Source organism: Mixophyes fleayi, chromosome 2 (genome assembly GCF_038048845.1).
Source record: "Mixophyes fleayi isolate aMixFle1 chromosome 2, aMixFle1.hap1, whole genome shotgun sequence".
Classification (NCBI taxonomy): Eukaryota; Metazoa; Chordata; class Amphibia; order Anura; family Limnodynastidae; genus Mixophyes; species Mixophyes fleayi.
Genome location: NC_134403.1, coordinates 18,794,649 through 18,806,930, shown reverse-complemented (window position 1 = coordinate 18,806,930; position 12,282 = coordinate 18,794,649). Strand labels below are relative to the sequence as shown.

General features: G+C 42.5%; 1 protein-coding gene across 3 annotated transcripts in view; it reads right to left on the bottom strand.

The window, feature by feature from the left end:
• Positions 1 to 12,282, bottom strand: part of PAK1 (p21 (RAC1) activated kinase 1) — a 51,395-nt gene that overhangs the window by 7,253 nt on the left and 31,860 nt on the right. For all 3 annotated transcript variants that reach the window (XM_075198596.1, XM_075198598.1, XM_075198597.1), the window contains 5 exons: positions 10,053 to 10,224; positions 9,162 to 9,225; positions 3,951 to 3,999; positions 1,291 to 1,403; positions 723 to 840 (listed from right to left, as the gene is read on the bottom strand). In XM_075198596.1, coding sequence (XP_075054697.1) covers positions 723 to 840; positions 1,291 to 1,403; positions 3,951 to 3,999; positions 9,162 to 9,225; positions 10,053 to 10,224 — 516 coding nt within the window. The remainder of the gene's footprint in view (positions 1 to 722; positions 841 to 1,290; positions 1,404 to 3,950; positions 4,000 to 9,161; positions 9,226 to 10,052; positions 10,225 to 12,282) is intronic.

Sequence of the window (12,282 nt, the reverse complement as noted above, 5' to 3'; positions counted from 1 at the left end):
CTAAAAACCCATTTATTTAATAACTCACCTTATCCCTGATGATACTATTCACACTAATGATCCTCACCACTGCCCCAATCTCCACTCTGAGCCACACTCGCTCCCCTTGTGCCCTCTTACACTTAGAATGTGAGCTCTCTAATGAGCAGGGTCCTCCATACCTTTTGTTTTCATGTCTGCATTTATTTTGTCTACCTTACATGTCCCCATTTTCTGTATGACCCAGTCTTCTCTACTGTACAATCCGGCGTTGTATATAGTAGATTTAATTTGGAACATATGGTTGCATATTTGAGTATAATGTTACACCTTCATGTGACATTTGGATAATTTGTAAATGATTGAATTTGTGTTTCTATAGGTTTTGTTTTTGGAAGATCAATTTTACAAAAAAAAAAAAAAAAAAAAAAAAGAAGGTTACCCTTCAACTACAAATGAGAGCCAGGTATCATCACTCCCCTCCCCCCTTAACATGTGATCCCACCCTCCCAGACTGGGGAAACCCTTTAAACATTATGCAAATATCATTGGGTACATCCGAACACTTATTTGTCAACGACACGAAATTTGCGATGATGCACTTTGAGTTTAAATGACGCACTTTAATTCATAAAAAAGTGAAACCCGTGACATTTGCATCAAGCCACCAGAAGGTTGGGAACCAATGGCCTAAAACATATCCTGATACAAAGAAACACACACAGACTTGGTAAGACCTTTACCTCTCTGCACACCGCCGCGATCTGTCCTTCATCCATACAGGTCTCGGTGACGACGTCCGTGAGGGATCCGCCCGCCAGGTACTCCATCACCACCCACAGCTCCTCCCCCACCAGGTAACTGCAGGGAGACAACGTCACTCCGTCAGTGGGGTCATTAACGGACGTACACAGACGTCTACCTGTCCATCACACGTATTTTCAGTGCTAGAATATTCCTATTCTGCTTTTCCCACTTGTTTTGTGGTCTGTATAAAATGCACAGGAATTAAAGACTTTACCAGCAAATAATTCAGCACAAATGATTTTCATTAGAAAGTTAGTGGGAAAAGCAGAAGAATCACACTGAAAAGACGACAGGTTTGATATGATGTATATTCAGACAACTGGATTTTGGAATGAAGCTCCTCCTGTTTGTCACCCCTCTGAACAGCCACAATACTGGAACAAAACAGCAATGAGCCACGTGCGCCCAGGCCACTTTCAGAGCCACGTATAGTTATCACACATGTATCAGGACAATAGTATTACAGTTTGGAGAATGAGTGCTAGTATTTTCCCATGGACTCACCTGTCCAGATAGTTGACAATGTTTGGGTTCTTGTTTTCCCTCATTACAAGGATCTCGTTAATAATTAACTCCTTCTTTGGCTGCTGTTGTAAATTCATCTGCTTAATCGCCACCTGCGTGTAGAACACAAAGAGTCACTGACAAATCCTGCGCGGTAATTAGCTGCAAAGACAACGTGACCAACGCGGGACGCTCACAGCTCAGTTTTACGGCTGGGAATCAGGACGGTGGGAACATCAATGTACCAGGGTGAAAAATAATATACATGGGTTCCCTTCTATAAAAACACGGGCTTACAGGAAATACCCACTAACTCAATGTGGAAACCATTAATTATAGTTTCACGTAACAAAGCCGACGATAATAGATTCCTTCTCAAGTTTCCCCATTTCCTTTTCATTCTTACATCATGGGGAGCTTTGTACTTAGAATTAAACATTCTGGTTTTCTACTGTCCCAGTTCAACCATGTGAGAGGCGGTAAGAGCTCTCCGTGCAGATAGCGGGACCCTGCATTCCAGGATAATGTATGTATGTATGTATGTATGTATGTATGCATGCATGCATGCATGCATGCATGATCCCTTGGGCTGGCTGCCACTGTATCTCTTCCTATAGATTGTAAGCTCAAAGAAACATAATTTGACAGCAGATAAGAACCGCTTGGCCCATCTAGTCTGCTTATTTCTTAACCTATGGTAACCTCAAACCCTATTTGATCCTTAGATCTTTGTAAGGATGTCTTTATGTTTATCCCAAGCATTAAATTGCTCTACTGTATTATCCTCTACCACCTCTGATGGGAGGCTATTCCACTTATCCACTACCCTTTCTGTGAAGTAGTTTTCCCCTCATTTCCTCTGACCCTACTTCCCCCCAGTGTCAGTACATGTCCTCGTGTTCTAATACTTCTCTTCCCCCCAGTGTCAGTACATGTCCTCGTGTTCTAATACTTCTCTTCCCCCCCCAGTGTCAGTACATGTCCTCGTGTTCTAATACTTCTCTTCCCCCCCCAGTGTCAGTACATGTCCTCGTGTTCTAATACTTCTCTTCCCCCCCCAGTGTCAGTACATGTCCTCGTGTTCTAATACTTCTCTTCCCCCCCCAGTGTCAGTACATGTCCTCGTGTTCTAATACTTCTCTTCCCCCCAGTGTCAGTACATGTCCTCGTGTTCTAATACTTCTCTTCCCTCCAGTGTCAGTACATGTCCTCGTGTTCTAATACTTCTCTTCCCCCAGTGTCAGTACATGTCCTCGTGTTCTAATACTTCTCTTCCCCCCAGTGTCGGTACATGTCCTCGTGTTCTAATACTTCTCTTCCCCCCAGTGTCAGTACATGTCCTTGTGTTCTAATACTTCTCTTCCCCCCAGTGTCAGTACATGTCCTTGTGTTCTAATACTTCTCTTCCCCCAGTGTCAGTACATGTCCTCGTGTTCTAATACTTCTCTTCCCCCCAGTGTCAGTACATGTCCTCGTGTTCTAATACTTCTCTTCCCCCCAGTGTCGGTACATGTCCTCGTGTTCTAATACTTCTCTTCCCCCAGTGTCAGTACATGTCCTTGTGTTCTAATACTTCTCTTCCCCCCAGTGTCAGTACATGTCCTCGTGTTCTAATACTTCTCTTCCCCCCAGTGTCGGTACATGTCCTCGTGTTCTAATACTTCTCTTCCCCCCAGTGTCAGTACATGTCCTTGTGTTCTAATACTTCTCTTCCCCCCAGTGTCAGTACATGTCCGTGTGTATGTGTGTATGTGTGTATGTGTGTATGTGTGTATATATATATATATATATATATATATATATATATATATATATATATATATATATATATATATATATATATATATATATATATATATATATATATATATATATATATATATATATATATATATATATTTCTATCTTGTCCCCCTTTCCCTTCTCTGCTTCAAACTATACATATTAAGATCTTTTAGTCTTTCCTCTCTGTTAATACCCAGTCTTGTTTTATTACCGAGATGCTCTCCAGCTCAGACATATGATGGAATGTGACTGGGGCGAGAGGTTCCCCTTTTAACTCATCAAGTACAAAGTACACAAGATTCTTATAGAAGACAGGGAGGAACCAGGCGACAGTTTCCCTGTAAAACACTGTACTGACCCTGCGTAGTCATTATTAGGTGCCTTGCACTAGGGCGAGGTCACCTACTGTATTCATTCTTCACACCAGGTTACACACAGACATGTAAGAGAAGTGGGCGGGGTTAGGACAACCTATAGGCAACCAGAGTATTCAAATGCTGCATTTCAGCACGCTGCGTGTCCGTGTATAGACTAGTTTAGAGCATCAGGACATTAATAGTAACAGAGTGATGGGAGACAGATGTCAACCACATCTATATGTAACAAAGATCACATATCACAGATATTTTATGTAGGATCAACGTGTTTATGGAGCCTTTTACAGGTCCTTAATGCTTCATAACAGACGAACGGAGAACACGTGGTTTCCAGTCTTCTCTTTTGTGAGCCGGCCAAGTAGTACCAACTAATACACTTATTAGTCACAATTAATGTTAAATTGCTCCCCAATTTTGCTTCTTAAAGAAGGTTTTTTATTTTCCGCCCTCCACCCCTCACAGCGAACATTTCCAACATCACAGATATGACCCCATTACCTCTTGTCCGGTCGCTACATCCACCGCGATATAAACCGTCCCCGACGCCCTGTGTAGGACAGAGACAGGTCATACAACCATAATTACAAGCCGGTAAGCAGAGTATAATTATGTGTCTGACACAACGGAAAGCTTCACTTAATAAAACACCAATACAGAGACTAAGCACCTCCGGGACAGACTGGGGTGACTGATGGAAGATTCTCGGTACAGCGCAGAGTAATATGTAGGTAAACGTTCCTATATGAACAAACATTTCCAATTTTAATGCATTAAACCTGGATAGAATATACCATGTACTCAAGTCGAACTCTTGCCTTTGTTTAATTAAAGTCACATTGACCACACAAGTCCAGCGAATAAACAATCGCTGGTTATATCTGCACCTCTCCTGTTTCAGTCGTACTACGATTACTTTAATCTTTAAACCAAAAATTAAATTTTAAAAAGTAGACACAGAAATGATGATGGTGCAGATGTTTTATGACATATCTTCTACATACACCACCCCCTTAACCCTTCATTCACCAGACCATTCACCCTATATAGGTAATTACATTTTCCTTTCATCTCCATGGAGAACTCAGATTAGAGGGTAAATGTATCAAGCTGAGAGTTTTCCGGCAGGTTTGAAAAGTGGAGATGTTACCTATGGCAACCAATCAGATTCTAGTTATCATTTTGTAGAATGTACTAAAAAAAGATAGCTAGAATCTGATTGTTTTTTTTAAACCCGCTGGAAAACTCTCAGCTTGATACATTTACCACCAGGAGTTCTAATGCACTGATGCCTATTCCATAATGGAAGCTGTCTGTGGTCGGTTGAATGAACATAAAGCAGGTTGTGACAAGTTATTCCAGGAGTGAAGTAAGCAGCAGTGAGGCAGTATGACCAGTGCAGAGATAGTACTGCAGGCTGCTGGTGGCCTCTCATCTCCTGCCAGTATGACCCGGGCTGAGCACTCGCTGACAGGAAAACAAAGAGAACAGTCATGCAGCTAACGTAGGGGCATTCCCCGACTGTGAGCACATGCAGGGTGCCCGCCGGTCCGTGACCGGCTTATATGGCATTATTAGATCCTGCTCTTACTACGTGCAGAGCCCAGGAATTTATACTACTGAAACTTTTAATGCCCTGTTCCATGTAACTGAACAATGCCCCCCAGAGAGCAGCAGGGAGATCGCTGGGTCCTGCAGGGTTTATGGTACAATGTCACATCCATGTGAACCTGCTAATCTACCATTATACACTGGGACGTAACACCTGGTTAACAATTATATGGATTAAGTGCCAGCCCCGGGGAATGATCATTTCACTACTCTGGGCCTATGTGGAGATAGGAGCAAAGCAAAAATAGGTGCAAATTTGCCCCTGGACAAGCCATGGTGCAAAGCAATGGATGGAAACGCATTTTTTTTTGCATGCAGGGAACATAGATACTGGTCATAGAGTATAGCTAGGACAGGCCCCCTCCCAACTCTAAATCTATCCTCATTTTTTAAATTTGTCCCCTCTGCAGTGCAAGATGGTTTTACCAAGGTGTAACTTTGCTCCTTTTTTTTTTTTGCCTTGTTTCCAACACTAGATCTGCCCCCTGTATTCATTGGTCTGACTATAGGAGTCTTCACAGCTGCATTAGCACTCAGGCCCAGGGACAACTTTCATCTATACATATCTGTGCACAGGACGAGGGCTGGGTCTATGTATTAGCAGACTTGGGCTCCAAGATAAGAGTACATGGGCTTTACCACCTCTGTATATAATCACGTAAGAATACGCTATAGCTAAGCCTATAAAACACAGAGATATCACTGACACCCGGGTGTATCGCTATCAGAACATTTCTAGTAACTAGAAGCCGGTCAGATAAAAGCGAAGCTTCCGCTATGACCCAGAGGGATGGAAGGTTCTCCCACCCTGCTCAGCAGGTATTTAAAGATGGCGACGTCCAGCAATGGGATAAAACTGATAACTTGCTGGGCAGAAGTAATCTAATATACACACATCTGGCATTTCTGTAATAACCAATCCTGGAACAGTAACAAAGGAGGAGACAGAATCCACATCAGAAAGGACAAGGGGTCCGTTACCCGGACAGTTTATGGTTTTAGCTGAGTACACCCCATAGACGATTACTGCAGACTCAATTTTTGTAACGATTTTACCAACGACTGAAAATCCAGATGATCATGCAGATTCCTGTGTACACACCTACACGATTTACCTTCAGATCTGTGATCTTCATAACCATCTGCTGAAAAGATTGCGACTCTGCACAATGTACAGAGATCTGCCTACACTGCTGGACGTGAGTGCGTACACACTGCCACATTTGCTACACATCGTTGATCGTGATTTTTGGTAAGTTTAGTAAAACCAAATCAACAGATGCAATATGTTTTGGTACGATACAACATGAATGTGTGCAGCACGGTGGCTCAGTGGTTAGCACTTCTACTTCACAGCACTGGGGTCATGAGTTCGATTCCCGACCATGGCCTTATCTGTGTGGAGTTTGTATGTTCTCCCCGTGTTTGCGTGGGTTTCCTCTGGGTGCTCCGATTTCCTCCCACACTCCAAAAACATACTGGTAGGTTAAATGGCTGCTATCAATATTGACGTCTGTCTGTAAGCTCCAATGGGGCAGGGACTGATGTGAGTTGTCTGTACAGCGCTGTGGAATCAGTGGTGCTATATAAATAAATGATGATGAACGTGGGAGCCTACACACTTTTTTTTTTTTGTATTGAAAGCCCGGGAACAGTGCTCTCGTGCCCTAATAAACGGAAAAAAGTGCGAAACTTAAAAAACGTGCTTCACCACTGTATGGAGCTTAAAGACGGGTACGTGTGAGACACAGACTTCGTATACACTATTCCCTGCAGACTGAGACCAACACGGATGATAGACTGTAGATCACGGCTACGCTGACTGACGAACACTAACCGTAAACCACAGCTTGTCTGAGGCATTGCGGGAGACGGGAATTGGAACGAGAGTTTATTTCGTGTTTAGTGCCAATGTTACAGCATGTCTTTTTATAATACTGTAGATCAGTTTGTATTGTAAGCAATTAAAAGGTTAAAAACCGAAAAAACAAGAAGCAAATAGAACTTTGTGGACTAAAAACAAAACTAAGACGTTTCCCACCCCGCTCCCCTTTATACAGTAGTTGTCCTGGCTCCCTCCTCCCCCACCGCGCAGTGTACAAGATCTGTACCCAGAATTCCTTCATTTACACAGACCGGTCTATGAAAGGGGACAAGGGTTTAAAGGCTTATAATTAACAATCAGACAATGGGCAGTTACAGAGCGCTGCTAAGTGAGGTTTCCTGGTTAATTATAGGTGTCAGCGAGACAAAGTAACTTTGTTCCCCCGACATCTGATCTACCTGTGTATTCAGTCAGGACCCAGGAACAGATCATTATCATAGAGACAAATGCTTCTGACAAAGTCCTCCTGATACCAGCTACCTAAAAGGAGGCTCTATAGACCCAGTGCACCAAAATGTTCTTAAACATGTTGTGGAAAACTAAATAAAATGGTAAATGTGCTTCATTTTGAGGATAATTTTGAGTGTTAAAAGCAAACACCTTAAACTTCGTACTGGATTTTAACAGAATATTTCAAGAATGTTCCGACTAAACTTCACAAAAAAAAAAAAATGAATGAAAACAAGATATTGATCAGTAACAAAATACAGACAAATCTACATAGCAAATGTGTTTATTTGAACCCTTTCAAGTGTGGAGGTGGTTTACAGACCTGACTATACCCATTTTCAAGTATTTGCTTAGTTTCTCCAAGAAGAAACTTTAATTCTTAGCCTGACCAAGAAAATGTTATCCCTGCCCCCTGAGTTATACAGAGACCCCCCTCCTCCACCCCCTGAAGTATACAGAGACCCCCCCTCCTCTTCCCCCTGAGGTATACAGCCCTCTCTCCCCCTCCCCCCAGGTATACAGCCCTCCCTCCCTCGGAGGTATAGTCCCTAATACAAGCTGCATAAACATCAATGTTCCCATCGGTGTCCTGCTCACCAGCCTGTGACACGAGGTACCGGCAGCCTGTACTTCAGGGATCTTATTACAACGACCTAACGACCCTTTATGTTTCCCCTACATTGCTTGACACAAAGGGCGCACACTGCAGCCAACCAGATCGCTAAATACACAGCTCAAAAATGAAAGACGAATCTGGGACTAAAAATGTGCCCGAAAACATGGTCTGTAACACACGTGTAACATACAGAAGTGCAAAATCCCAGTCATCAAGAGCGACCCACAGGCCACGTTTTATTAATTTTTGGCTGCAGATACAGGTAGGATAGTTACTGATCCAGCCAATTAGATTACCTCACCTGTGCACAGCTAAAGGAATCCTGAAACAGGACCTGTCGGTAGCTCCTGAGGACTGAGTTTGGGCACCTCTGCTGCAGGAAGTACAATATCGCAGACAAAAAAACCAAAACAAAACACAAACTAGATCTGCAACCTCATTTTTTACGCTATCCCTCCCAGTGGCCGCCCCCTCTCTCTTTCAAGGGGCACAATGTCCGATTAAGATTCTGCCTCTTATTATTAAAGCAGCAAATCCCGGATCTGAATGGGTTCTATATCCCTGAAGGGCTGCGGAACACATGTCTTCAGGTGGGGGGGGATAATAGAATCCCCTTGAATGGCACGCCGATTAATTATCTAAATATTAGACATTATTTATAATGCACCAACGTGTTATAGTACTTTACAGACAATGTCTAATCACCCACATCAGTCTTAATTGTGTACCCCACAAGTCACACACATACACACACACACACAGAGGGGTAATGTCGGAAGGCCGTTAAATTCCCAGTATGTGCTTGAACTGTGGGAGGAAAGTGGAGCACATTGGAGGGGGAGAAAGAATGGGAAACAAACATACAAACGCCACACAGATAAGGCCATGGTCAGAATCAAACTCATTTCCCCGAGACTGCAATGCTAACCACTCTGCTTCCGTAACTAGATGCATTGTTTCCAGAAGCTGCTTATCCAGAGGATATATAAATAACAAGAATTGTCTTTAGTCTGCTTGGTTGCCCACAACTCAGTGGGTGAATTTTCTTTTGCAACATCTTTCTCTATCACACCAGTCTTTATAAGTCTTGGACAGATGTCTTGCCAGCGATTAAATCCAAGTACTGGCTTTAATGTAATGGTGTACTCACCCCTGGCCGATCTTCTCAAACCTGGTGTATTTTTTCTTGGGATCTCCCACGCTGACTATGCTTCCTGTAACACACAGACATGAAGTATAAGACAGTTACACTGCTCGCCACAGTGCCTGCAATACTCCGTCAATAACACAGCAAAGTGTTAGTATCTCCATCGTAATCAAATGGGGTATACGGCCTGGGCTTAAAGAGAGAACACATTTACAATGGAGGAGTTCAGCATAATAATAAATATATATATATATATATTTCAATTATTTAAATACATTATCTTTGCTCCTGGTAGGAGACCCCCAAAAAATAAATAAAAAACAGGGCGCGTTAAGGAGACATACTGTAACACGGGCCACATGTGAGCAAAGTAATTAAGCTGGTGAAGTGGTTAGAACATATTTGCTGAATGTTGCAGCCAATTCCTATCATGTTCGCTGCCAAGACCGTCAGCTAGACGCACCGCATTCTAGTGGTTCACAAAGATCCCACATTAAGCAGAAGCTGTAGCCTTAATAATTAGTGGGGTTTAGTCTGTGGAAAATAGAATTTCATCTTCCAACAACACAGCGAACCAGCTGACATAAGTAGACTTTGGAATTAATGGCATACGTGTATATTACAGCCAGCCTTCCCCAGATGTATAATAAGTCGGCATGTATACAGCGGAGGCAGACATTTTGGGTCAATAGTCACAAAAAAACCAAAACAAACAAAAACCTTAATTTTCTAGGAAACAGTGACATTACTGAGGTATAAGGCAAACAGTGCCTCACGCCTCAGTAGCATCCCTGGCACAAAGTCAACAGACGAGCAGTATCTTTAAATATTGGTTCAGTCTACAAAACAAAAAACAGGGGGACATACGAAACGCGAAATTAAATAGGGACATACTCAATTTTTCCAGGATCTCTTCATCAGACATCTTGGGCTTCTTCTTGGCTTTCTCCGCGTTTTTTGCCATGGCCTCTAGGGGAGACGCGCTGTTTTCTGACGGCTCTGAAGGTAGCGGAGTGGGCTCATCCTTAACCGGCGGTGTCGGCAGGATGACGGAGATGGTGTGGATCTGAAACGCACAAACGCAGCGGTCACCTCTGGCTCGGACACACAGAAGAAGATTACAGAGGAGGTGTTCTCAATGTCTACAGGCAGACAAGTGATAGAGCCTGCTGGATGTCCTTCGCTATATGGTCAGGTGGATTAGCAAAACCATTATACACACAATGAAAACAAACAGGTCTAGAAAGGAGAGCAACTGTTTCAGTCTGGAAACAAGGACATTCAGGTCGTTTACGGCAGTAAAACAGACCCAAGACAGAAGTCGTTGACATGAAAATAATGCAGGATTTCGATACTCAGACTATTTGCATCTTTTTATTAAACAAGTCCAAGATGTGACCCACAGCAACGGATCTGTTCTCGTTCCCCTCACTTACATTATGGTTTGGTGGCCATAGCTTACAGCGCTTGGGTGGTATTTGCACCATGTTAATAAACAGATCTTTAATAATTATCTGCAGTACCTTTCCCAATAATCAGCCTATCATGAGCAGAGCTCTTTAAGAAACGCTCATAACGCTAAAAGGAGGACGAAACTGCCTCCGTCACCTTCACCTAGTGAGCAGCTATTTGTGGGTGGAGCCAGGAGAATACATCACAGAGTTATCGGCCAATCAGGATTTTTTTGAGTTTAAGTATTGGGTGGATCACTGCTCTAAGGAAATTATTCAAAAGCATTTCATGCCCTTGTGTTTCAAACTCCCATTGTCCCATAGACTGTAAGCTTGCGAGCAGGGTTCTCTTACCTCTCTGTCTGTATGTATTACCCAGTATTGTTTTATTAATGTTTCTTCCCAATTGTAAAGCGCTATGGTATTTGCTGGCGCTATATAAATAAATGATGACGATTTCTTGGACAGGCTCAGTGAACGAATCAAAGCCCTTGAGAGCTAGGACCCAGAGACGCTTCCCAGACAGACGTAAACACTAGAAACCTACTTTGCCGTTTCATGAAGGGATATTAACGTGCACAGACCCCAACGAGCAGGAAGAGTTTACATATCGTGTGCACTTTGTAATCCCAACACCTACAATTTTCTGTTTGCTCCCTTCTAATTATGCTTCATAAACAAACACAGATTGGGGAGAGACGTCTGCACTGTACATTGTCAGCTCCTTCTACTAGGATATCCTACCAGACATAGTCAGTATTCTGCTACGTGCAGGGATTGCGTCACAATTTGTACAGTCTTGTATCAATATTAGCAAACGTGGCACTTCTGATACCCAAAATGTCACACAGGCATATATAAATACAATACAGAATTAACACCACTTGTGCTTCTAAACAGCAGCGCTGCAAGACTGCAAGAGAGAATGAGACATCAGTGATGTCACAAGGTGGGGGGGTTCTTTACTATACTGTTAAACTTATGTGTAAAAGGTTACAGGAGAATTCCATACAAATTTTGTTTTTCAGACAACATCCACCAACTCCACAGCTAGCAAAACTGTGGTAAGGATAGGAGGCTATAGAATTTGTTTAGGTGGAGTTCTCCTTTAAGGTAGGACTGTCCAACAAGTGGAATTTCTGCAAAGCTGTTATTCACAAAGTATTGGCATCTTAAAAAGGTGCGGGAAACATGAAGGAACTACATTAGATGCTTTAATATCGTAAAAATGTAGTGTATACCTGAAATCAAAACTTTTAAATGGCGATTTACTGCACAGCGATCAGTATGTGGGTAGTTTATAATTCAAATGCAAAGTATTTTTCACTAACATTTGGCTGCTTTTAAAATATAAAAACTTTACTTATCACAATGCTTTAACACTAGTGTATTACAAAAAAAAAAATAGATCAATATCTTTATATGACAAGGGAGGTGTCTCCCACGAAAGGTTTAGGACCACTGTGGGAGAGCTGACGTAACAGATGTAATCATGAATAGTAAAAGGACAATTTAACAAAAGGAAAAAACGCTTCTACCTAGACTAGCGGTAGATTTATCAAACCTTCTACACAAAGAAAAGAGAAGCCGTTGCCCATAGAAACCAGATTCTACTTCATTCTAGAACACGACAGCTGGAATCTGATTGGTTGCTATGGGCAACACCTCCAGTT